This window comes from Bos taurus, chromosome 5, assembly GCF_002263795.3.
Source record: "Bos taurus isolate L1 Dominette 01449 registration number 42190680 breed Hereford chromosome 5, ARS-UCD2.0, whole genome shotgun sequence".
Lineage (NCBI taxonomy): Eukaryota > Metazoa > Chordata > Mammalia > Artiodactyla > Bovidae > Bos > Bos taurus.
In genome coordinates, this window is record NC_037332.1 from 24357737 (window position 1) to 24384881 (window position 27145).

Genomic DNA, 27145 nt, shown 5'->3' on the forward strand with positions numbered 1-27145 from the left:
TTAGAAAAGCTATGAAAATACCAAAAAGCCAGTGGAAGAGAAATAGAGCTCCCACTGTTCTACTTGTCCAGAGGTTGTGTGTGTGCATGCTTAGATGCTCTGCTGCTAAGTCACTTCAGTCGTGTCCTATTCTGTGCGATCCCATAGACAGCAGCCCACCAGGCTCCTCTGTCCCTGGGATTCTCCAGGCAAGAACACTGGAGTGGGTTGCCATTTCCTTCTCCAATGCATGCAAGTGAAAAGTGAAAGTGACGTTGCTCAGTCATGTCCGACTCTTAGTGACCCCATGGACTGCAGCCTACCAGGCTCCTCCGTCCATGGGATTCTCTAGGCAAGAGTACCGGAGTGGGGTGCCATTGCTTAGTTGCTCAGTCGTGTCCAACTCAGGTTCCTCTGTGCACGGAGATTCTCCAGGCAAGAATACTGCTATGGGTTGCCATGCCCTCCTCCAGGGGATCTTCCCAACCTAGGGATCGAACCCAGGTCTCCCGCATGTGGGGGATTCTTCACCGTCTGAGCCACCAAGGTAGCCCAAGAATACTAGAGTGAGTAGCCATTCCCTTCTCCAGGGGATCTTCTGACTCAGGGACAGAACCGGGGTCTCCTGCATTGCAGGCAGATTCTTTACCATCTTAGTCACCAGGCTGCCAGGGTCTGTATTTGAATTTCTGTGTCACTACAATTCCAGGGATTGTGGCCGTTCTCCCCATTGGTTAGAGGCAAAGGCTCGGGAAAGCTGACCAATACGGATTCAAGTTCGAGCCTTTCCACTTTTTACTGGTATAATCATGCTAGAGTCATTTTCCCCTGTTTGAGCCTCAGTTCTTCATGCATAAAATGAGGATAACTGCACTTATTTGCTTTCAGGCAAAATTAAAATGCATACAAACTCTAAACAAATACTATTCAACATACACATGGAATCTAACATCACTATGAACATTTTCTATGACAAATATTAAAATACGGCTTTAAAAAATCACTCCTATAAGTACAATTATTTGACAAAGTTACTTAAAAATAGATGGTAAACTTAAAGATACTCTTTTTCCTCTGCCCCAGGAATGTCACTTCAAAGAATCTTTCCTAGAGAAACCCTCCCACGAGTATATAGACCTTCTCAGAATCAGCCTGCCTGCCCAACATTAGCAGAGTGGCTACACACATACTCTGGTTTATTCATATACTGAAATAATGTACATCAGTATAAATGGGAATGAAGCTGGATAAATTTATAAACATCATGTTGGGAAAAAATAGCCAGTTACAAAAGAGGTGCCATTTATATAAATATTTAATACAACAAACAGTATTATAAATTGCTGACGGATTCTTTTTTTGTTTGTTTGGTTGGTTTTAATTTTCCAGAAGGAGAACTGGGCCTCTGACAGTCCTTACGGATCCTCCCCATGTGTAAAACCATTAAAAGAATGAAACACAACAAATTCAGGTTACGGAAACCTCTGAGAAGGTAGAAAGGGAGAAGATGTCAAGGTACTGTGTCTGGAACCACTTATTTCTTAATAAAAAAAAAAAAAATCTGGTACAAGCATGGCAAAATATTAACATCTGTTAAATCTACGTGGTAGGTCTATGAGTGCCACACTTTAAAAAAATGTCTTTTCCATATCTGAAGTATTTAGTAACCAAAAATAAATTTACTATTTATCCAGAACTATTTGGTTAATGATTTGATATGGGTTTTCCTCATGTGCAGAACATTCTCCCCTCCGTGAATTTGGTTTAATTTTAAAAAATGGTGTAAGTTGCTGTTTCTGATGGGCCATTTCGTTACCTTATCATTTTGGAATCTGATGTCACTGCATTTACTTCCATAGGACATTAACTGCAACCTTAAATTAAAATCAACAACCACAGTAAGCTTAAGAAAATTAAAATCCACTGAGGGTTTAATAAGCTAGCTGCCCTAGAAAAACATCCAGCCTCATTTTAACTTACTGTTTAAATAAACTAAGGAACAATTATCCAATGGTAAAGAACCCACTTGCCAACGCTGGAGATGTAAGAGATGTGGGTTCAATCCCTGGGTCAGGAAGATCTCTTGGAAGAGGGCGCAGCAACCACTCTGGTATTCTTGCCTGGAGAATCCCATGGACAGAGGAGCCTGGAGGGCTACATACAGTCCATAGGATCACAAAGAGTGGTCTCGACTGAAACAACTTAGCACAGACCAGCACAGGGAACTAGCTCCCACAGGCCGCCACTAAGAGTTTGCATGTCACAACTAAAGACCCTGCATGCTGCACCTGAGACCCAGGGCAGCCAAAAGGGGGGGAATCATGTACCAACTAAGCAACTGTGATTTCTGAAATGTCCAAAGTATCAGAAAACATAAAGTAATCTTTGTGTGCAGATTTAATCTTTCTCTCAACTGTATACGTATTATTCTTAGTAAACAAATGAGCTCTCATTAACATCACCCCAAATGTGCAACAAATAATTTTTAAAAATGAAGGCTGAGAAGGCATCAACATTAATTTAAAGGAAACCACATAAATATATGACTATTTCATTCTTCTCTTATTTGCCCAAAGAAAAGTTTCAAAAAATGTCTGTTGAAATGGTAGGCTCAGCAAAACCAGAGACGAGGGACGCTATAATCCTCATCTTCGCCAACAAGCAGGACCTCCCCGATGCCATGAAACCCCACGAGATCCAGGAGAAACTGGGCCTGACCCGGATTCGGGACAGGAACTGGTATGTGCAGCCCTCCTGTGCCACCTCGGGGGACGGACTCTATGAGGGGCTCACACGGTCAACCTCTAACTACAAATCCTAATGAGCATTCTCCACCCATCCCCCAGAAAGGAGAGAAATCAAAAACCCATTCATAGGATTATCGCCACCATCACCTCTTTCAATTGCCACTTTCTCTTCTTTTGAATTTGAACTCTGGAGTTACAGTTCTGCGGTTTGGGGGAGGGAGTTAGGGATTTTCTTTCTTTTCTTTTTTTGCTTTGCGTTAGGATGCTCTGATCTGACTTTTTGACATGAACACAAAGTGCTAGATGCTCTTGTTGACTTCCAGCAAATGGGATGGGGGAAATATAGCAGTTCTTGGTAAATTCCTTTATAATAATGGTTTGATTTTTTTATCTCGAGAGAATCTTCTTTTCCAATGTATGCTTTTTTCCTTTTTGCCCAGTTTCCTTATCACTTGCTGTAGATGGCTTATTTTGCATTCATGCAGACTATGTTGCAAGTCTGTTTCATCTAGTAAACTGAAAATTATTGCTTAATCAAACTGCCATTTGTCTTTTATATTTAAGGCCTTTCCCCCCGCCTTATGAGTTCTGACTTTAACTTAGTAAATTCAAATGTGACCTTTTATATCTAAAACCAGTATAGTAAACTTAGCCCACGTGGCAAATAATGAGTAATATCCTTGTAATATGTTCCAGTTCCACATCAGTATGTTAAACAGGTAATGTAAGAAGTTCTTTGAAATTTCAGCTATTAAGTTCTGAAACATACATCATGCATGAGTAAGGATAAAACTCAAGTTCCCCATTGCAAAGCTAACTTACACTGCATAAAACTATGAAAATATAACCTGTCAAGGACACAGATTTTTTTTCACTGCAAAGTTAGCAACTTTGCTGTGTTTTCCCTCTTTGTTAACTTTTAAAACATACTCTTCCAGAAAATGGAGCAATAATGGTGTATAACATACACAGATGAAATATTTGTAGATATTTTAAGTGACTTTTGGGCAAAACTGGAATATATCCTTTTACCATGTTTCAAATATCTAAGACCAGTAGACTTTACATTACTGGAATGGTTATTTTGTTCATTAATAAATCATTTAATAATTCAAATTATATGCACCTTTTACCTAGTTGAAAAAAAAAAAACTGTTTCCACATTATAGCAACCTGAAGATGTCTTTTTTTTTTTTTTTTAGTAAATGAGTGATCCATATCTCCATTAATTAGAACACTGGAAAAGATGTTTTATAAAAAGTATTCTATTGGATTAACTCATGCAAATAGATATCCTGTTGGTTCAAAAATACACTATCTCCTTTAAGGAAGGAAATGTGATGAATGAATGATGTGTAGACTTGAGGAATGACAAAGGGGTAATAGGATGTAGAAGAAGAACCTACAGATGACAATGAATGTAAACTTATTTTTCTTCAAGTGTAAGCAATGTGCTTGCTGGTGATAGCCAGATCTTAACAAGATTACTTGCTTAGCTGGTTAGGACCAGTAACTAGATTATTGAGACCACTATGATAATACTTTGAACCAAATGTTAATGCTTGATACAGAATAGTGTAGCAGCATCTGGTTCTTATATAGCCTTAAGGATTAATTGTAGAGATCCTCAAGGAATTAAAACTTAGGGAATTTCAGAAATGCAGACTGCAAATGCAGTTTACAGGAAAAGGTGAAGTGGGTTTTGTTTATGAGGGTGTCTGAAAACGAAAATTGAACGGGATATCATGGTATATGATTGGGCAGTATTGGTCCTCCATGCTTTGGCCATATTGTATAATGGAGCTTTTACCAAAGATGTATGAGAAATACAAGGCTGTAGAAAATTAACTCTTCAAAGTAAAACTCTTGACAAACGTTTTACTTAAAGCAGACGAGAAAAGGTGCTATGTTGTAGGCTCCTAATGGTGCAGAGGGATTTTTGAATTCAAAATGCAACTAAAGTATCAAGTTCTCAGCGTCACTTTAGTAGAAGTATCTCTGGAAATGAAGCTGACACACACCTAAGAACATTTTCGTTGCTTTTAAAATTCCCAAAGCTCCATCATACATTTAATTACTAGTGTGTTAAATGATTACATATAAGGTACATAAACATGGGTTATACAAATATCAATGTTACGGTAACATCCTGAAGCGACAAGCACAAAGGTATAAATGCCTAAACTGGAGGAAACTTGAAACCCTCATGTTAATTCTTAAATGTAGTATTTCTAACTTGTGACAAGACAGATTGGTAGGCAGCCATTTTTGTGTCTTAAAATAACTGGGGGCATAGTTAAAATTTTATACATCAAGTGATTGCTAAGGAATGTTGCAGGTGAGATGTGGTTATTTTCAGTTTATTTGAAATGTCTTAAGGTGGGGGGAGGAGGGGAAGCAAATATCTGAAATTTGGAAAACCCTAAATCTTTTGATAAGAAATTGTAATTTCACTTACGTTATCTTTAAGGATATAAAAGGTTGATAAATTGGTGTAAATTGAGCCATAACCATTGGTGATCATGGGGACTGGTAATTAAGGCTGCAGAAAAAAATTACAATCTAAGAATTTAAGAAATAAGATCCTGAAGATTTTGTTTAATTGCATCAATTTCTGTATTTTATGTGCATTTAAAAACTGCAGTAAGTTGAATGGGTTAATCTTGTCTAATATAAGTAAATGAGTCTGTAGACTGTGATCTCCCCAAACTAAAAAGTACAGTACTTGGAATTGTGTTCTTTATGGTTGTAGTGTTGGTAAAGCACAAATACGCAGAAAATAAAGGAATTACACAGTGAAAAATAAATAAATAAATAGACAGCATAAAGCTGAAGAGCTCTCCTTTTAATTCTTTCTTTATAAATAGAGCCTAATTTGAGCCCTGAGTACTTAAAATCATTTTAAATTGCCAAAGTGCTAGTTAAGTTTCTCAACAGAATTTAATGCACTCCCACCTACCCAAACAGTAGGAGCATGTCTGGGTACTAAAACAGACAAAGATTTGGTATAAATAAGAGCCCTCACGGCTCCCATGGTGGTAAGAGTACATGAATGAGCTGCGTGAATGAAAGGAGACTATCACTGTAATTTGGGTGCCCACATATCCAACAGATGATGCCAAATCAGCGAGTACCTCTAAATTGCTCAGCACATGAGGTAAACTTTGGCTGGCTCTATAAAAGAAAGATCACTTGATAATTTGTTTAAGTCAGGAGGTTTCGACAAGCACAGCGGCCTTTCCCAAATGAAAAACACGTGTAATAAAAGCATACTCGTTTCACTATTATAATACACTCATGGGTCAGCCTATGAAATGTTAAGTGTTAATTTCTGGGTACAAGAAACAGTTTCAACTTCCCTCTGTGTCAGACACACGCACTGTAACCCATGTGAACCTCTCAGTAATTAACTTCGGTGCATACAACCACCACTAAATATTTAGTGATATTTAGCAAGCCACAGGAGTAACTTACAAATATGGGGAATTAAGCCAAATACAGCAACACCTTATTACCTACAAACATGAAATCTTGTTTTATTATGTTAACATGAGTCATAAACCAACTTAAATTCCTAGTACTGAGGATAGCACAAGGGAGCTACAGATGTTTCCTAAGGAGAGGACCAAGCTTTTCCTAAGCTTTAAAGTAGTCTGCTGAGAGTTATTCCTGTCCTTTCACCTCTGGAGCTCAGATGGTGGACCACAATGATTAATGCAGCAAGAACACATATTCTTTATACTGTAACAGCTTTTGCAAACATACAGAAGGACAAACGAAAGTGAAAGTGTTAGTTGATCAGTCGTGTGACCCCATGAACCGTAGCCCACCAGGCTCCTCTGGCCATGGAATTCTCCAGGCAAGAATATTTGGAGTGGGTTGCCATTTCCTGCTCCAAGATTTTACATTAAATAGAACTTGTTGACAGGTAACATCTAGTTCAAAAGGGTTGAAAGCAAATTTTCATTTTTAAATGAACAACTTTACCATCTCTTCTGTTTTACCTTTTGGTCTTTCCTTACCGTCAGTGATACTGGAAATATGCCTGTTGAAAGTTTCAAAATACATGAGCTAGAGTTCTCAAAATGCTCGTTTTTGCGGGGAGGAGGAGGAGAAGGGGAGGAAGGATATCATTCCAGAAAAAATGAACCAAAAGCATAACCTTTGATTCAATACATTTACAACCAGAGAAAGAAATTCATGAAGATGAAACTATACATATGGACAGCAGTGTATTTTTAAAGAGAAGTAACTGCAAAAAATGGTGCAGGAATAACTATGGCATTTATGTGCAGACATCTTAAAGAGGATCAAATTCTAACTGGATCAAAGATTAAAATATATAAAAAGAAAAATCATAAAATGTATTGTAAAACACCATGGTGTTTATGGTTTTTTAAAGAGTCATTTAAAAGGCCATTCTAAGAATGACACAAACCTTTAATAAGTGCTAAAATTTTTAAATTTCTCCATGGCAAAGTCTGGCTAGTATATATTCCATGTTTGCTACATGCTACATCTATATATATGCAAGGTATTATTAAGTCAGTGTGGAAGGCAGAATTCTAAGAGAGACCCCAGGGCTCCTACGCACTGGTGTATATACCTCATATGATAAGCTCTCCTTGTGTGTAAACAAGACTTGTGAGTAAGATGGGGTTTTACCTCCATGATTCAGTTCAGTCGCTCAGTCGTGTCCGACTTTTTGCGACCCCATGAATCGAAGCACACCAGGCCTCCCTGTCCATCACCAACTCCCAGAGTTCACTCAGACTCACGTCCATCGAGTCAGTGATGCCATCCAGCCATCTCATCCTCTGTCGTCCCCTTCTCCTTCTGCCCCCAATCCCTCCCAGCATCAGAGTTTTTTCCAATGAGTCAACTCTTCACATGAGGTGGCCAAAGTACTGGAGTTTCAGCTTCAGCATCATTCCCTCCAAAGAAATCCCAGGGCTGATCTCCTTCAGAATGGACTGGTTGGATCTCCTTGCAGTCCAAGGGACTCTCAAGAGTCTTCTCCAACACCACAGTTCAAAAGCATCAACTCTTCAGCACTCAGCCTTCTTCACAGTCCAACTCTCACACCCATACACGACCACAGGAAAAACCACAGCCTTGACTAGACAGACCTTTGTTGGCAAAGTAATGTCTCTGCTTTTGAATATGCTGTCTAGGTTGGTCATAACTTTCCTTCCAAGGAGTAAGTGTCTTTTAATTTCATGGCTGCAGTCACCATCTGCAGTGATTTTGGAGCCCCAAAAAATAAAGTCAGCCACCGTTTCCACTGTTTCCCCATCTATTTCCCATGAAGTGATGGGACTGGATGCCATGATCTTCGTTTTCTGAATGTTGAGCTTTAAGCCAACTTTTTCACTCTCCATTCTCATTTTCATCAAGAGGCTTTTTAGTTCCTCTTCACTTTCTGCCATAAGGGTGGTGACTTGTGAGTAAGATGGGGTTTTACCTCCATGATTAGGTTACATTATTTGTCAAGGGTAAAAGAATGTTGCAGATGTAATTAAGGTCTCTAATCAGCTGACTTTAATTCATCAAAAGGTGGAATCACTGAGTGGGCCTGGCCTATCAGGTTTCTAGAGGTGATGCGACAGAGACACTCGTCTGCTGGCCTTGAAGAAATAAACTACCGTGTTGTAGAGAGGGCCACGTGGCAGGGAACAGCAGGCAGCTAGGCAGCCTGCAAGGGCTGAGGGCCACAGTCCTACAACTGCAAAGAACTTAACTCGGGAAACAACAAATGAGCTTAGAAAAGGATTCCAAGCCTCAGACAAGACTGTAATCCTGGCTGACACCTTCATTTTAGGCTGATGAAACTTAAAACGAGAAGAGACACAGGTAAGCTGGGCCTGAACTCTTGGCTCATGGAAACTGTGCGATGATAAATGGGTGTCACTTTAAGTTGCTAGATTTGCAGTAATTTGTTACATGACAGTGGAAAATTAACAGACAAAAATGACAAACAGAAAAAAAAAATGTGCAAAACAGCATATTTAATAAGTAAAAACTCCTACCAATCAATTTGAGATTAATAACCCAATAAATGAGCAGAATATATAAACAGGTAATTCACAATAAAGAGAAATGTTTTTAAGTGTATAAAAATATGATTAACATATTGCACTATAATTACATAAGATGTAACCATTGGGAAAATCTAGGTGGCGGGAGAGGGTAAATGGACACCTCTGTACTACTTTCTGCAGCTTCCTCTGCATCTAAAATTATTTCAAAATATTAAAAAATACGGGTAATCTCATTCATATCAGGAAAAATATAAATTAAAATGAGGTACCAGTTTTCACCTACCAGATTAGCAAGCATCAAAAAACCTTGCAATACACTGTGTGTCAGAAAGATGTGAGCTGAGGCATGTTCATACATTGATGGTTACATAAACTGTAACAGTTTCACTCTCTACTGCACCTTCAGCTCCTACTGTCTGCACAGGTACAGTGTTCAATTTCACAATACCATAACTTAAAAGGCACATACCCTTTGATGAGCAAACCCACGTTTAAGAATTTAGCTTTCAAATGGAAGAGCCGCTGGAGAAGGGACAGGCTACCCGCTCCAGTATTCTTGGGCTTCCCTTGTGGCTCAGCTGATAAAGGATCCGCCTGCAATGCAGGACACCTGGGTTTGATCCCTGGGTTGGGAAGATCCCCTGGAGAAGGGAAAGGCTACTCACTCCAGTATTCTGGCCTAGAGAATTCCATGGACTATACAGTCCATGGGGCTGCAAAGAGTCGGTCACGACTGAGTGACTTTCATATATTCTTCACATGTGCAAAAAGAAGCATGCCCCAGTGTGGTAAGTGAGGTGCCTATAGTAATTAAAGACTGAAAGCAATACATGTTTCCTGTAATAAGGAAATGGTTAAATAAATTATGGAATACCCATAGACTGGAATCCTGTATAGCAATTATAACAAGATTGATTAATCTGCATTGATAAAGATCAAGAGTAGAATATGTTTTCCAGCTTCTCAAGTCCCGCAGAGCAATTTCACAGCATACCCACATTCACTTATTTGGTCAGTATTTACACGTCCCAAGTATGTACCACGCTCCATGTCTGGATAAAAAGGATGTAACTATCCCCATGTGAGAAGAGGGAGCAAGTGCCCACAGGCAGAGAGGGGAGGCAGGGGAGTCCACAAAGAACGGAGACCAGGGCTCAAGGGCCAAAAGGGCATAAAAGACAAAGGTCAGATGAAGAGGCTCGGGTGACAGGCTGGGCTTCTGTCCTGCTGAAGGATTTAAAGCAAAATCTTGACAAGACATTCAGTGAAGCACACAGTTACTGTAAAAACCAAGCAGGGGTCCAGCTGGAGAAGTTCAGGATCTGGAGACCATGTGTGATTTCATGAGAGATGTCTTAGGGCATCTCAACTTGAGCACTTCCAGTAAGCTGCATCACCCAGGCACACCCCTTCACCGCATACGTGCTAAGACCTCCAGAACCATGAGGACAGCATGAAGTCCTCTTGAAACATGCCATCTTGCGTACTGGAGTCAGAGGATATACTCGACACATTGTCCTCGCTTGGAGAAAAATTTACAAGCAGATGTCTCAAGCACCTGGACACGCTTCCCTTAACCATGTTCCTTTACTGGTTCTTCATCCAACATTTAAGGATGGAGTCAAAGAAGGAAACTATTCCGCTACATTTCTACAACCTTCCTGTGTTCTGAGCTCTTAATGGCTGAAGCTTTTAAGCACCATCCCTGATGCCAACACACAGCCTGAACAGCTCTTACTGAATGGACCTTATATTTTCAGATAAATTAAAATCTATGCCAACTAGTGTTCAGTCCCAAATAGAGGCCACCTGTTCCAATTAGTGAGATTAAAATAGTATACTACTGACTATCTGAAGTCGAGTCCCAAGTCTTCTGGATTATCACAAAATCTTTACAAAAGACAGAAAAAAAAAAAAAAAAAAAAGAGAGAATTTTGGTCCTAACACACAGTTGCACACACAGGAGTAAATATATCCAGGTGACGAAGTATAGCTTTTGCGAAGGGACAGACTTGATTTCTGGACAAGTGCTTATCTCAAAATTTCTGAGAAAGGCTGCTCAAGGCATCATTTAATTTAATTAAGAAAAGCTCAAGGCATCATTTAATTTCCTTACAACAAGCTTACAGATACAGCTTAATTAAATTCAACTTTACTTCAGAAAAACACAGAGCTTAAATTTCTTCTCCACCCATGTTTCTGTCCCTGCCTGAAATTCCCAAAGAATCTGCATCTTCTGGATGTTCCACTCTTTAGCCCCATGCCCTCCATTGTCTCAGTTTTTCTCAGGTCATCAGAAGACTAGAAAGACAGCCTGGAACACAACTCTCAATTTCCCAAACATTCCTATCCCAACAAGGCTGCCCTCAACTCACCAGAGTGTGCTTTTGTTCATCCCAAACATTCAATTATTTAAATTTTTGCAATCCATGAGAAGAAGAAAAATCTCTTAGCATTTTCAAGACCAAAGGTCTTAACTGTTTCATAAAGGAAGAGAGTTAACACATCAAGACTGGTGTTTTCCTAAATGATTCTGAATCATTTTAGGTGGGCAAAACTGAAAGCATTAAATACACACAGAATCAGAGAGAGTGAGTTAGTCCCTTGAAAACAATCCTCAACCCAACGCAGCTGCTTGAGGCTGGGAGCACGTCTGGGTTCTGTGCTAACAGCCCCTTTACCAAGCTCCCACGCTTGCTCATCCCCTTTTTCACCTGGTGCAGAGGCCAGATGATATTCTCCTAGAGCAGTTAACACTGCTGCTGTTTTTTCAGTTGCTCAGTTGCGTCTGACTCTTTGCGACCCCATGAACTGTAGATCCCCAGGCTCCTCTGTCCTTGGGATTCTCCAGGCAAGAATATTGGAGTGGGCTGCCACTTCCTTCTCCAGGGGATCTTCCAGACCCAGGGATCAAACCTGCATCTCCAGCACTGGCAGGTGGACTCTTTACCACTGAGGTACCAGGGAAGCCCAAACTGATTTAGAAATACTAAATAAATAAAGGTGCTGGTGGTCTGCGTAGGAGGTGTGGGAATGAGTGAGGTTTGGGGAACTCTGCAGTAGACAGAGGATGACTCAGTGTCAGAACAACCCACACTGTGCTGGGTCTGCCAACCCCACTTCTCACGGTCACTCACACAAGCAGGCGGGGGAGGAGCGACATTTCAGGGTGACTCCAGACTCTGAACCCTTCACTCCAACCCTCAAATCTGGAAGCAAATTGAGGGAGTGGTGTTGGGGATGAAGAGGAAAAGGTGGTTGAGAAAATTTAGGAAGCAAACCATTGGATGTGGTGGGTAAGGGGGCTGATTGAGTGGGCTTCCCCGGCATCCAGTTTGGGGATTGACTGTATGGGAAAAGTATTCATCAGGAATTGGGGGGGTTGTGAGAGAACAAATTAAGTTTGACACACAGACTTTGAGGTGCCTGTGGAACATGTGCACAGAAACATGAGACCACAGATATGAAAGTGAAAGCTGCTCGGGCGTGCCCGACTCTGTGACCCCATGAACTGTAGCCCACTGGGCTCCTCTGTCCATGGGGTTTTCCAGGCAAGAGTACTGGCGTGGGTTGCCATTTTCTTTTCCAAGGGATTTTCCCAACCAGGGACTGAAACTGGGTCTCCTGCATTGCAGGCAGACTCTTTACCATCTGAGCCACCAGGGAAAGGGCAGAAACATACTATACAATAAAGCCACACCTAGGTTGAGCTCTCAGGTCAGCACATGAGGCAGGAAGCATACACACTTTCACAGAGGGAGATGTGCCCCTCTGGACGGACGTGCCAGCTCCCAGAAGGTGACAGACCCCACCCCTGCCTTCCCCCAGGGTGCCAGTGCATGACTGTTTCTTAGGCTAAGAAGCTGATGATGTTGCTGGTTTGTGTTTAGGGGCTGTGTTGTATGGAAATTATATATGCCAAAGACAAAGGGTGCTGGAAGATGCTCTCCAAAGAGACTCACGGGAACGGAGAGCTTCAGAGGTGACAAAAGACTGAGGCTGAAATTCTAAGTTAAATCTGTACATGATGTATTCCATGACTTTTGCATCTGGTACGTGCTTTTTCCCCAATACCCTTTCCCAACAGGTAGGAGGTCAAGACAAAGATGAACTCACATCACAAAACTTGATTTTGGAAAAAAAAAAAAAAAGACCATAAAAGGGACCTCAGAAAAGATTTTTTTAAAAAATCTTAGTCACACCCCACAGCATGTGGGGTTAGTTTCCTGACCAGAGATTGAACCTGTGCCCCTGCAATGGAAGGCAGAGTCTTAACCACTGAACCACATGGGAAGCCCCAGAAAAGATAATTTTAAAACAGTCGCAGCAGATCCAATACAGCTAAGTAGTTTAATATATGAATTGTTACCCCTCCTATTTACTCCAACCCCACCAGAAATTTGGAAATAAAGTCAGAAGCATAATGGCCTAACATTAAATTATTTAATTCACTTTTTTCACCCAAAAATCACAAAATTTTAAATCTGTTCATCAATTAATTCTCTACTGAAAATAATTAAAACTTTCATCAAGTTCAATTTTGAGATGTTTATCACATAATTTAGCAATTAGTATGGTATTAAAAGTGTTTTAAGGACTTCCCTGGTGGCTCAGACAGTAAAAGCGTCTGCCTACAATGTGGGAGTCCTGGGTTTGATCCCTGGGTCAGGAAGATACCCCTGGAGAAGGAAATGGCAACCTACTCCAGTACTCTTGCCTGGAAAATCCCATGGATGGACGGAGGAGCCTGGTAGGCTACAGTCCATGGGGTCGCAAAGAGTCGGACACAACTGAGTGACTTCACTTTACTTTAAAAAGTGTTTTAAGTGGCTTTCTTTTAAGAAATTCTCTTCTAAGACAGGAGCTGGTATAATGCTTAGTCCTTAATCAGTTTGTATTCATTCTATCTGGTTACAGTCTATTTGGTTTTATTTTTGCAAAGTATCAATAGAATGATGTGGAGTTAATGTCTGAATTCTCTTCCAGTTCTAACACGGTGAAATCTTTAAGTCTAACTTTCCAACCTCTGCCTTAAGGGTTAGAAGGATATGCCTGCCCAGTGAAGCTTGAGTCCTACAGAGAGATCCTATGAGGCCAGAAGGTGACTCAACTATAACATGAAGAAACCACCCTTGTTTTGTCTTTCCACTGCTCATCCTCCAGAGAAAACACATCAGGAAGAATATGATTCTTTAACAATGTCTTTAAGTTGTAAGCTTATTCAACAGCCTTGAAGATGTCCCCAACTACTGTCAAAATTCTTACACCCTAGGCATTATAAGAAGTTTGTAAATGATCACTCTAAATTGTTCACCCACCGAATGCTTACTGGGAACAACCTCCTGCAGAGCACCAGCAATGTGCAGTTTGGCGGGCCCCCAGCAGAGCACCTTCATCCCCAAGCACTGAACAGGTTTCTTAAGACAGAACTTTCTTCTGCACTCAGCTCAGAGGCAGAAGATTGGGAAGTGGCTAAAATGCAAGCTCTGGAATTAGATCTGGATTCATCAAACCCTAGCGCCACTATTTCCCAACAGCCACAGGCCTCGGACAAATCACTTAACCCACCTGGGCCTTAACTCCCCCAACTGTAAAACATAAGTATAAATAGGATATTGTGAGGATTAAGGAGTGCATTTGAATTGTTTAATATTGGCACCTGGTATATAGTGAGGAACTGGTAGCTATTGGCTATTATCACTGTCGCTGCATTCTTCTCTTTATTTACATTCTTTGTGCCTTCTTACAGAGGAATAATCGACACAGACACTACATTCTCCTTCAAGCAGCATCGCCCTCTCCCAAGTCAGTGGAAGCAGCTGGATTATGCATAGATCATATATCCCCATGTTCCTTTTCTGAGGAATGTGAAGTCCTCACTCTGATTCACAGTACAGTGATTCATGGTTCTCTTCTCTCTCACCACTCCCCCCATCACCACGCTCCACTTAAAACACAATTAAACAAAGAAACAGCAGGGCTGAAACAAAGTCAAGCTGGGCTTAGCAGCCTCTCCTAAGTCAAGACCTGGGCAATTTCCACCCAGAAGCACAAGGCTCATTTCTGACCTTAACGGCAGACCTGGAAATTTAGGCAGTGGGTCTGAAGCAAACACATCCTGTGATCCAACTGGGTAGCAGCTGTCTTGGTGTTCCACAGCGGATGTGACAAGCGGGCGTGTTGTTGGAGGCTGGCAATTCATTTTCCTCTAAAGGGAGAACCAGTGAGCCCACAGCAAAGCATGGCTCAAAAAAACACACATCAATCCATTCATGCTACACTGAAGACAGTTCCAACTCACACATTCATCTACTGACTGTCCCTTTAATTAACTCTTTAGAAGAAAACAAATCACTGATTAACAATTGTACTCACAGACCACTCACTCAAGTTACCCCTTCACCAGATCAGCGTCTCACCTACAGAAGAAGTCTGTTTCCACTCACTCTGGTTCCTGTTCAGGAAGTAAGCATGCAATCATCAACTTATTACATCACTGCCCAATCACTTCCATAAGTGAGAAGGGCTCTGACATCTTCCTCTCCCTGACTGCCTCTGGCCACTACTCATCATGCAGTTCTGGATCTATTTCCAAACCTCAGAAGGTTTCAAGATGTACTACAGGTGGCAGCCATACCTGACACAGGTTTTACTTCAGACACTAGAGACTCCTACTTACTATTATCACTTCCTCCTACAAAAGAGAAGGGTATTTCCTGGGGCTACAGGGATAAAAAAGATACATTCACTAGATACTAAATTTCCAGAGAGGCCAGGCTGTTTCATCACCCATACCTTGCTGATGCATGGAACAGCAGTGAGCACAGAGAAGGTGCTCCGAAACATTTGCTGAATGAAGCCTCTTGCTCTCCCAGCGCCAGCGTCTGTAGTTCATAAACATGTAAGCAATCAATTGATGAGGAATGTGCAATGGAGGAAGGTACCACATGCTAAAAATCCAAGAAAAGTCTCCATATTATTCACAAAATCAGCAGTCTTTCCATTCTCAAGCTTATGAATACGTGTTTCAGTTCAGTCGCTCAGTCACGTCCGACTCTTTGCAATCCCATGGACTGCAGCACGCCAGGCTTCCCTGCCCATCACCAACTCCTGGAGCTTGCTCAAACTCATGTCTTACATAGCAATAACAAAAACTGGCCACCATCTATTGAGTCTTACTGTGTAGCTGACATTTTATAGACATGACTCATTTATTACTCACAACACCTCAACGGTGTGGAAGAGGAAACTAAGGCCTAGGATAACTATAAGGTCCAAGGTCGAGTGCTTAGTAAGCAGCCCTAACTAGCCCAGGATCTGTCCTCTGCGGGCTAGCCGCATGAAACTGGTTCTGTAGACCGAACAGTCTGGTCTGTGCAGGCAGGATGGAATAGAAGTTGATGATGTCCGAGAGTAATGAGGAAGCTAAGGCACCAGCTATCTCCTCCTGAGGTCGTAAGTGGCTAAACTAAGGTGGGATGTCTGGGGAACACAGGAAGAAGGAAAGGAATCCAGAGAAATGTCAGACCTCCAGGGGCATGGCTGACAGACTAGAGATGGGGGGAGGCAGGCACTCCAGACAACCAGCAGCTCTGATCAGTGGACCAACAGCATAAGGAAAAAAATTATTTACCTCACACATGGAGAAAAACAGCTACTACTGAGTATATACAACCACTCTTTTTACAAATTCTCTTACTGAAGACTCACAATCACTCCCCAAAGTGGGGATTATTACCACCTTTTATACATGGGCAACTGGAGGCTTGGAAAGGTTAGAGCCTGCCCAGCAGTCACCCCGTTGGGAAGTGTGAAGAGCCAGCTATGATCCAAGTCTTCTGCTTCCAGAGCCACAGCTGTTCGGCCCTAGACCCTAGTGGCTGAAGATGGCATTTTAGGACACTCAAAATTAGAACTGACAAAAATTTGATTCAGACATAATTAATAAAAACCAGTAACTGTATAGAAAGCGGACTCCCTATATTCTTAAATAGATAATAGGCTTTAACTATCTAGGGCATGGGAAAAAAAAGTAAGATTCTAATTATGTACACTCTTTCTTTTAAAATAAGGGGATATAATGTGCAGTGAGTTTTAACATGTACCATTTCTGAGTTTTACCCAGATGAAATTTAAAAATGTGAATGACCCTGACTTGTCAGCTTAGAGGCAATCACAGAATTCATCAGTTACATTACATTTTCACCAAGGGGGGTGGGGGGGAGGAATTTAGGTTAATCCACCTGGCTGTAAAAATAGACTTGTGCACTGTTAAAATAGTACACTGCCTCATTATTATTCTAGTCTCAAAGGCTTAAACAAGCTCAGCAAGCAGGATGTCTATTTTCCCTGCTCTCTCAACAGGGTATCAATTTTGAACACAGAAAGTGACCATTCGGTAAACAAGAACTTGATCTCACTGAGTCTTAACCCCCCAGGGGGAAACTTCTTATCTCTGAAAGGTTAACCAACTCCTCACACACACCTCCATTTCTCATTATAATGTTTTTAGGGGAGCTAATTTACCAAATAAGTCCACAAAAAGGTTCTTTTTAAATCCTATGTTAGAACCTTACTGTATGGCACAGGGAACTCTACTCAATGCTCTCTGATGACCTAAATGGGAAGGAAATCCAAAAGAGAAGGGATATAGGTAAACATACAGTCAATTCTCTTTGCTGTACAGCAGAAACTAACACAACACTGTAAAGCAACTACACTCCCATCGAAAAATAAATAAACGAATCCTATACTAGATGATTTGTCAAGGCAAAAGTGATATAAAGAAATTAAGTATCAGTGTTCCTTGAGGCTACCCGCAGCATCACATACTTTCTGAGTGTAAAGAAAATAAGTTTTTATAGCTACATTCAAATGAGTACCATGAAACAGTAGTTAAAATCATCTAATGGGATGCTTTCTGCGTGGGAAAATTGCTTCCGCCTGGCCTTCATTATAGCAGCCTTATGGCAGCCTTCAGGACAGATGAAAATTATATCAGCCCCATCTGAGTAAAGGTCTTTGCTGTAGAACTTGTGATCACTGTCTACTGAAGTTCTAGCCTTCCTCAATTTGATTTTGTCCAGTCCTTACCAGATTTCATTTGCCCTATATAAGCTAATTTAGAATAATCAGTATATATACGTCTAATACAGTTTTAATATATGGTCTATATAAAAACCAGGTGTCTCCATGTAGTACTTTAACAGGGTCAACAGAATTTTAAACAACATAAGAAACCCCCTTCACAAACGGTTCCCCTACTTTAACAGGAAAGATGGGTGTGGAAATGGAACAGCAGCAGATACAGCAGAGATAAAGTCTGTCGCTGACTTACACATCTGCTTTGCCACTTTCCATCTCAGTAGTTAAGCTAAAAAGAGCTGAGTTTTGGAAAGTTCCATGTGCTTTTGCCAAATTGCTTAAATGGGTTCACAATGAGCCATCCCTCCCTCAAAGATTACTAATCCTGCTGTTTACACGAAGATTATCACAGTTGTGACAAGAGAAACCCAGCTTCCACACTTTTTTCAAACCTGAAATGTCTTCCGTCAACTACAACACGATGGACCACACATGCCCGATTACAAAGTCATCAGAAAAAGATCTTTATCTTCCTTTGCAGTTATATTAGTCAGCCGCCATCCCTCAACAAACGTCTAACTTTAGGTAACCAAAGATTTTTTACTATCAATATTTTCTTTCAAATGCAGTTTCTAGTTATTTTCATTACAAACTGTTATGGAACTTTTAAGAAAGTGCAGAAAAAGAGAGGGAGAATTCTTTTGTGGGGAGAGAGAGCGGGCTGCATGCTGGAGATAAGTATTACTCCACTAAATGTACTTAATCCGAAAAATATTAAATCATTTTGTTAAACTGATTAACAGATGCGAGCACGATCCTACCTCCTGAACTTTAAGCAGAGAGGCTGGCAGTCAACGACTAAGATCGTGCAAGAGAGCAGTTAGCGCAAGCAACACCTTCAGGCAATCCTCGCCCGAACAAATGCCAGGAGGAGGAGGTGCAGTTCTAAACGGCAGTTCAATCAGTCAACGGGAGAGCCAAGTGTTCAACCTGGACGATCAAACATTCCTGAGAGCAAAGCTATCCCCGAGGCAGGTGAGGCTTCCTCTCTCCTGAGGGACCGGCGCGCAGGCTGAGGCCTCCCTCCCCGTTCGAGCACTACATGGTTCGTCTCCGCTGCTCACTCTGAAAAGCTATTTTCGCCCACAGCCAAAATCAGCAACAGCAAATTACACAGCAAACAATGGAGAGGGCGCCTGCTCCTGACGACTAGAAACTGTACAGGCAGCGCGCAAGACTGACTTTTCACTGGGGCAGAGCCCGGAGGAGCGGCCGCGGGAAACCGGGAAGCGGGGTCTGCCGCCTGTCTACGCTCCGGCCGCGCACAGCCCCGAACCCGAAAGCCCCGACGGCTCGGGAGGCGCGGCGGCTGCTCTTGAGTTTAGGAAGCTGGGAGGCCGAACTCCGGGGACACGACGACGCGCGCGGCGGGATCCCCTCGCGTCTGGCCCCGCGCAGAGAGCGCTCCCTGGCGGAGAGGGCAGCGGAGCGCCGGTCGTCGAGGAGACCCAGGCGCGCCGGGACCCGACGAGCGGCGGTGGGCCTGGGCTTGGCGTTGCTCCCACCCCGGACGGGAACTTGAGGTCTCGGAACCGCGCGGGCCGAGCTCCTACGCCCCTCTTCCAATCCCCGTCAGCCCGAAAGGTGCAGGGAAGTCCGGGCTCCGAGCCGCAGGGAAGGGAGGGAGGGAGCCGGCGAAACGCGCAGGGCGAGGTCGTTCCAGCAGGAGCCCACGCCCACCCAACCTCTCCCCTGGGAGGGCGCCCCCACCGCCACAACGACCGCGACCCTCACCCTTCTCTTGCAGTGGTGGTGCCGGCCCGGGTCGGAATAGGTCCGGTCCACGGTGAGCGCCGTGTCGCTGCCCGGCATCTCGGCGCTGGCGCCGGGAACTTTCCCGGGGTCCAGTGCCGCCGCGCCGCGAGCTGCCGGCGTGCTCCGGCTTGGGCTTGGGCTCGCCCAGGGGAGCCTTGGCCAGGGGGCGGTGCGGGCTCCCGCAGCTGCTGCCAACACCCGCGCGGCCGCCCTGCGCCGCCGCCGCCGCTGCTGCCGCGGAGTGGAGAGGGCGGGAGAGGCGGGGCAGGGACGCAAGAGTCTCCGCCCCTCTCCCGTCTCTGCCGCGCCCCCTGCGCGCCCCGCCCTCCCGAGACCCTCTCCAGGTGCCTCGGCTCTGCCTCCCTCTCTTGCTTAAACTTGATTCCACCTGAGTGGCATCTTCACTATTTGTTGACTTACCTGATGAAAGATGGATTTTGGTCAAGATGTTGAGGCATGCCTTTAATGCTTCCTTTCACGTTAGTCTTATTCAACATGCACTTATGGGACACCGTGCTAGGCCCTGGGGGTAGGGATCCGAATTCTTTTTTTGTGTCTGAGGTGTTTTTTTTTTTTTTTTTTTAAGTGCTCATGTTTTTCTTCTTCTGATTCCACTGAGCAAATACTACACTTCCTCTTAAACAACCATCTATAGTGTTGTGTATTTTTATTTTGCAAGTCTGGCTCACCTTTATGTTGGAAACTACTTGAAAATCAAGATACATCTTTTCATTTTAGTATGCCCTATTTCGAGTGAAGAGTTCCTCCCCACAAGAAATATGGAGTCTAGAGGAGACAGTGAAAACACCTCGTCTGGTTATTGAGACAGTGTACCAGTGGGAGAATGAGTTGAAATACTGAAAGTGCAGCTGCTCCAGAGAAGAATTAGAGTTAGACCTTACCAGCCCAGAAGGAGGAGGATTGGGATCCTCTCCTTCAAAGGGCTGAGGGGAAGGGAAGTACAGGCAGAAGAAAAATCCTGAGCATAAAAATAGAGGTGCATGCTAAGTCACGTGCAACTCTGGGCAACCCCTATGGACTGTAGACCGCCAGGCTCCTCTGTCCATGGGATTCTCCAGGCAAGAACACTGGAGTGGGTTGCCATGCCCTCCTCCAGGGGATTCCCCACCCATAGATGGAACTCGCATCTCTTACCTCCACCTACATTGGCAGATGGGTTCTTTACCACTAGCGCCACCCGGGAAGCCCCCAAAGGTACGTTTGGAAAACCTCAAGCCATCAGTTTAGGGAGTCTCTGCAGGAACAGAAAGACTGGATGGAAAAAGTAGGCAGCGACCATGTGGTGCAGGGCTCTACTTCAAGGCTGATTAGTTCAGCCCTATTGTTGGATACTGGGAGAGCTGCTGGAGGGTTCTGAAAGGGGACAAGACAGTGTCAGGATGGAAAGTAAAGAAGAAATATCTAATAGCTGTGAGATGCACTGATTAAAGATGGGTAAGGGACACCGGCTAGAAGGCTACTGCAAAAATTGAAAACAACTTCAATGTCCTTCAGAAGGAGATTGAGTAAATTACAATATAGACATCCAGTTAAGTGGTGCTGCTAAGTCACATCAGTCGTGTCCAACTCTTCTCGACCCCACAGACGGCAGCCCAACAGGCTCCTGTCCCTGGGATTCTCCAGGCAAGAACACTGGAGTGGGTTGCCATTTCCTTCTCCAGTGCATGAAAGTGAAATATGAAAGTGAAGTCGCTCAGTCGTGTCCAACTCTTCTCAACCCCACAGACGGCAGCCCACCAGGCTCCCGTCCCTGGGATTTCCCAGGCAAGAGTGCTGGAGTGGTGTGCCATTGCCTTCTCCAGTGTTAGGTACCTGTAATAGAATGGCAGCTCTCAATGTATGGCTACAGAAATAGCTCTAACATATCTGGTTAGTAAAAAAGCAATGTGCAGAGTAATATATATATAGTATTCCACCATTTATATAAAAACTATATATATATATATGGTTAAATATGCATAACATATTTTGGGGAGAATTAACATGAAACTAGAGAAATCTACAAGAAACTGATGGCAGGAGACAGGAACTAGGTAGCTAGAAGGAACGGATGAAGGTTTATTTCTCACCGTATATGCTTTTTGAACTTGAATGCTTGAACTGTGTGCATATATTGACTATTTAAAAAGTGAAATAAAACATATCTTTTATTGAAGGGGGGTTTGGGGGAGAATGGATACATACACATGTATGGCTGAGTCCCTTCACTGTTTACCTGAAACCATCATAACATTGTTAATTGGCCTTACCCCAATATAAAATAAAAAGTTCTAAAAAAGGCAAGGATTTCTAAATATATATATGTATTTTTTTAATGAAGAGGACAAATTTATCAAAACTAACTTAAGAAACGGAAAACCCCATAGAGTCCTAAAATCATTCAAAAATTAAATCAACATTTAAAAATACTCCCCATATATGAAACAACTCCACCAGTCCCAGAGAGTTTTTCAGGTGAGTTACTCCAAAGCAGAGAAGAGAGATTTCAAATGTGAATGTGTGTATGATGTTAGCTAGGGTGGCTACAGAAGGCCTCCATGATAAGGTAACATTTGAGAAGAGATCTAGGAAGAATGGGAGCTAGCCACGTAGATGTCTGAAGACTGTTGATGAAAGGAACAGCAAGTATTAATATAAAGTCCCCAAAGCAGGAACATTTGGGAGTGTTCAGGAAGAGCAAGGAGGCCAGTGTTGCCTGGGACAACAGTAGATGAAATCAGAAACATTTCAAAGGACCAGGTCCTATAGGGTAATTTAGACTATTTTAAGAACTTTGAGTTTAATTCTGAGAAAGATGGGAATATCTGAAATTTTCTAAGCAAATGCTCTGTCTTTTCACTTGGGAGGAAAAAAAAAAATGATCCCTACCTCAAGGCATACAAAAAAATCAGTATCAGATAGATTAAAGATCTAAAGGAGAAAATACAATTATTAAAACTGCCAAAAGTGGAAGAATATCATTCTGATCTCAAGTCATAAAAAGTAGTTCACAAAAAACATAAACCACAAAGATTCGACTACACTGTTTTAAATTTTCTGCTCATGAAAAAAAATAATAAAGTGAAAAGATAAGCCACAAACAAAATGAGCTAAAAATAATCAATATAGATGAATTTCATCAACAATACTGAGAAACAAAAAAAAAGCAAACCACATAAAACTGCCTGTTGTGAGATTCTATTCAAGTAAAGTTGAAATAGGAAGAATAAATGGCATTTTTAGGAGAACAAAGATATATAGCTAAGCTATTAAGAAAAGTTAAGAGCATGATATACACAAATTTCAGGAGAGTATTTACCTCTAGTGTGGAGATAAGGATTCAAGAGGAAAGGGAAACAAGATTATAAACAATGCCATATTTACTGAATGGCTATTGTTATACTAGATATGTTTTCATGCCTACATATATACACAATATTTCATAATAATTTAAAATTCTAAAGATAACAAAGACTCAAAAGACAGATGTGATGATGGCATCCTTAATCCTGGATTTAAGTCACCAGTGGAGTATCTACTTATATACACAAATGTAATGAGCACCGAAGAATTGATGCTTTTGAACTGTGGTGTTGGAGAAAACTCTTGAGAGTCCCTTGGACTGCAAGGAGATCCAACCAGTCCATCCTAAAGGAGATCAGTCCTGGGTATTCATTGGAAGGACTGATGTTGAAGCTGAAACTCCAGTACTCTGGCCACCTGATGCGAAGAGTTGACTCATTTGAAAAGACCCTGATGCTGGGAAAGATTGAGGGCAGGAGGAGAAGGGGATGACAGAGGATGAGATGGTTGGATGGCATCACCGACTCAATGCACATGGGTTTGGGCGGACTCTGGGAGTTGGTAATGGACAGGGAGGCCTGGCGTGCTGCAGTTCATGGGGTCACAAAGAGTTGGACACGACTGAGTGACTGAACTGAACTGAATAACACTTTATAAGTATAAATCTTGACATAAAGGCAAGACAGTCTGTTGTTATTGTCTTTATGCCAATGTAATCTTATAAAGATCCATTCTGAAATCTGTTAAGAGTCTGTCTCTGGGTTTTCCCCCTTCATTTGCCTGATGCCTCATTTTTTCAGGTACCTAGGACTGTAGAAATTATATTGATCAGGTGTATGCATGTACAAGTGTGTGTAACTGTATCTGTGTGTAACTTTAGAGAGGCCAGACCTAAGTAAGTTCTCTGACAAGCCAAGATTGGGCTTTGGTTGGTGACAGCAGGCAGCTATTTTCCATTTCTATTACTGTCTTGGTGTTGCTTAGAAGAACTCCATTCTGGAAAGAAACGCTGATCCTCCACAAAACGAATGAATTAAAACTATATTAGGCTCACTTCAATTTCAATTAACAGAGGATGTTCTTTTTTAGATCATTTTGATTTTTTTCATAAGCCAGTTGCCCAAAAGCTGCTCTACTGGGCACTCATACAAAATAATGTTTTTAAAAGCCCAAATTAAATAGCACAAGAGCAAGCTCCCCAGAAAAGAAAGAAAACAAGCTGTGTGGATCACCATTGGCTCTCTTATTTGGAATTAGGACCCATGGGGAAAACAGATCATGTGCCTTCTTTTTCTCTCTTCTTCTCAGGGAGAGGGAGGGAGAGAGAGGGGGGGGAGAGAGAGAGAGAGAGAACACACATTTTTTCTTCAACATAAGAATTATCTGTGCCTCTGATAACAGCCTCCAAAAGCCTCTCTCTGCAAAACATAATTAAAATTTTTTTAAAAACTGCACCTTTAAAGTAGCAAATGCAATCAGAACAATATGGAAGATAAAGGTACAAAATCTAGGGTGTAAACCAAGAATTTACTTCCAAAGTGTAAGGTACAATAACGCAGCATGTTCTCAGCAGGAGAGAAGCGAACTGGGTCATTAAAGCCATAATAGTGTAAAACAGTGAGAAAAGGCTTCATAAAAGAGACAGGGTTGTACTTGATTCTCATAGTACATATTTGTTGTTTCTGCCTGCCCCAGCATCCAGCCTCTTATTCTCAAAATATTAACAGTACCTGGATTTTTCTTTTGGGATCCATCCCATCCCCATCCTCAATTCAAGTAATTTAGGTGAGACTGACCACGCTGGACCTCTGGCTCCAGGAAGAGGCACGTGATCCAGACTTGGCCAATCAGAGTTGGTTCAACGTGCACAGAAAGAGGCTCATGACCCAGTCAGAGCCAATCAGAGTCTCCCCTGAGACTTCTGCTGTAACTACTGGGAAAGAACTGAGCCCATCAAGGTGGCACCAGGTTCAGCCGGTAGAATATAAGCCTGCTGCCATGGTGGGCATTCCTGCTATATGTGGTAGACACACAAACACAACTTCCTCCCTGAGGGAAACAGCCATGAAAGGGGAAAGACTCATCGCTGAATTGTTGGAGCACTGAATCCAGCTTTTTCCACTATCTACTGCCACACGACAGCTCACCCTAAGATACACTGGCTTACAACAACTACCTAATTCATTTGCTTATGAGTCTGCATTTTGAGCAAGTCTGCAGAGTTTGGCTTTTCTCTGCTCCTTGTGATACTGGCTGGAGCTGGAGTGTCCAAGATGGCTTCACTCACCTGTCAGCACCAAGAGGAATGGGGGTGGCTGGAATACCTGGGGCTGGCCAGGCCTCTATCTCAATGTGTATATGTTTATATATTTAAACAAAATATTTTTATATTTCATAGTCTCCCTTCTTCCAGGGATCCCTTCTCCCTATTGGAATAGCTGGACTTATTTACATGGTGAGTGGTTTTCAAGAGATGAAAAACAAATGATGCCAAACTTCTTAAGGGCTAGCCCGGAGTTGGCAGAGTAGCACTTCTGTCACATTCGATTGGTTAGAATGAGTCAAAAGCCCAGACCAGGCTCAAGGGGAGCAGAAGTAGCATCCACTCTTGACTGGAGTAGTAGACACATACAGGGATGGGAGAATTGTTGGATGCCATCACAGCAGACGATCCGCCACATCAAATGTGGCTAGATTCTCCCCTCCTTTCTGGTTATATGAAGCAAGGCATTTCTCATTTTACTTAAACCAGTTTTTAAAAACCGAATACATTTAATGCTGGGTCTGGGTAGACAGAAGACAGTGAGAAGGGCAGCATTTCAAGAGAAAGCAGGACCTAAGGACAACACAAACAGAGGAACAGTGAGCAGAGAATTCCAGTGAGGACAGTTTTTATCAGGCCACTAATTGAGCCTTCCTTGGTCAGTCCATGCCAGATGACCTCCTAGATTCTTGAACTAATTATAGTCTATACCTCTTGTTTGAACACAAAAGTTATCTTATCACGTTATTTAAATATTTAGTGTGGTGTTTTGTATGTGCCCTCCCCCAACTAGATTATAGGCTACCTGAAGGAAAAAATGATGCCTTCTAGGTAAGTGTGTGCAGTCCTGGTTCCTAACATAGTATCACACATTCAATGCATACTTGCTGAGTGAATGGATAGATTCAACATTTATCAAACGCCTAGTTATTTTCCCAGCATTAGGGTTTTAAAAATGAGTAAGAGGTAAGGAAAAGGTAGCTTTTGCCCTCCAGGGGTTGGAATGAGCAATATTATAAGGATGAAAATGTGCTGAACAATGAGTGTTACTAATTTTCATATACTAAGTAGTTACTGAAATTTGTGATTTCACAAATTTCTGCGATTGCTTATTGAGCATCTTTGATGTGATGGGCTCTGTTCCTGGTGCTGAGGATATAAAAATGAGTAAGAGGGACGTCCCTGGTGGTCCAGTGGTTAAGTATCTGCCTGTCAACGCAGGGGACACAAGTTTGATCCTTGGTCCAGGAACTAAGAACACATATGCCGGGTGGCAACTAAGGCTGTGCACCACAAGTACTGAGCCCATGCACCTCGAACCTGTGCTCCACGATAAGAGAAGCCACTGCAATGAGAAGCCTGCATACCCTAACTCGAGAGTAGCCCACACTCGCTGCAACTAGGGAAAGCCTGTGTGCAGCAAGAAAGACCCAGCGTAGCCAAAAATAAATAAATAATTTTTTTTAATTAAAAAAAAAAAGAGGACAACATGGTCCAATCCTGAAAGGCTATCCCATTTAGACAGGGAGACAGACTGCCAAAAAAAAGGGGTTACTATGAATGCAAAGATAGTTATATCCTTGGTACAGTGGTGGGGCAAAGGGAAAAAGTCATCTCCTGGTGAAACTCAGTTCCGTACGTTAGGCTTCCTATCACTATAGCAGGGAGAAGGAAATAAACATAAAGGAAAGTGTGACTTTAAAGATGAAAGTGTAAGCCTCTTATAAAGTAAAGGAAAATGTATTCCTTTCACATAATATTTTTATTTAATAGTAGAGGGAAGTTTCCTTCTCCAGGGAAAATATGTAAGACAAAAAGTACAGCAAGCTTTTCTCTTAAGGATTTAAGGACAGAGAGTGGAAAGTGAAGAATAAATCAGATGTTTAAAATTTGTTCAAATAGCTTAAGGTAAA

The 27145-nt window shown here is 42.2% G+C and overlaps 1 protein-coding gene across 6 annotated transcripts in view; it reads right to left on the bottom strand.

Moving 5' to 3' along the window:
- Positions 1–27145, bottom strand: part of TMCC3 (transmembrane and coiled-coil domain family 3) — a 288555-nt gene that overhangs the window by 50808 nt on the left and 210602 nt on the right. The window contains 1 exon segment of one of the 6 annotated variants that reach the window (NM_001038063.2): positions 19646–19947. The exons of the other annotated variants lie outside the window; for them this stretch is intronic. Within the exon segment in view, the coding sequence (NP_001033152.1) occupies positions 19646–19723 (78 nt within the window). The 5' untranslated portion in view covers positions 19724–19947. 6 annotated transcript variants of the gene reach the window in all.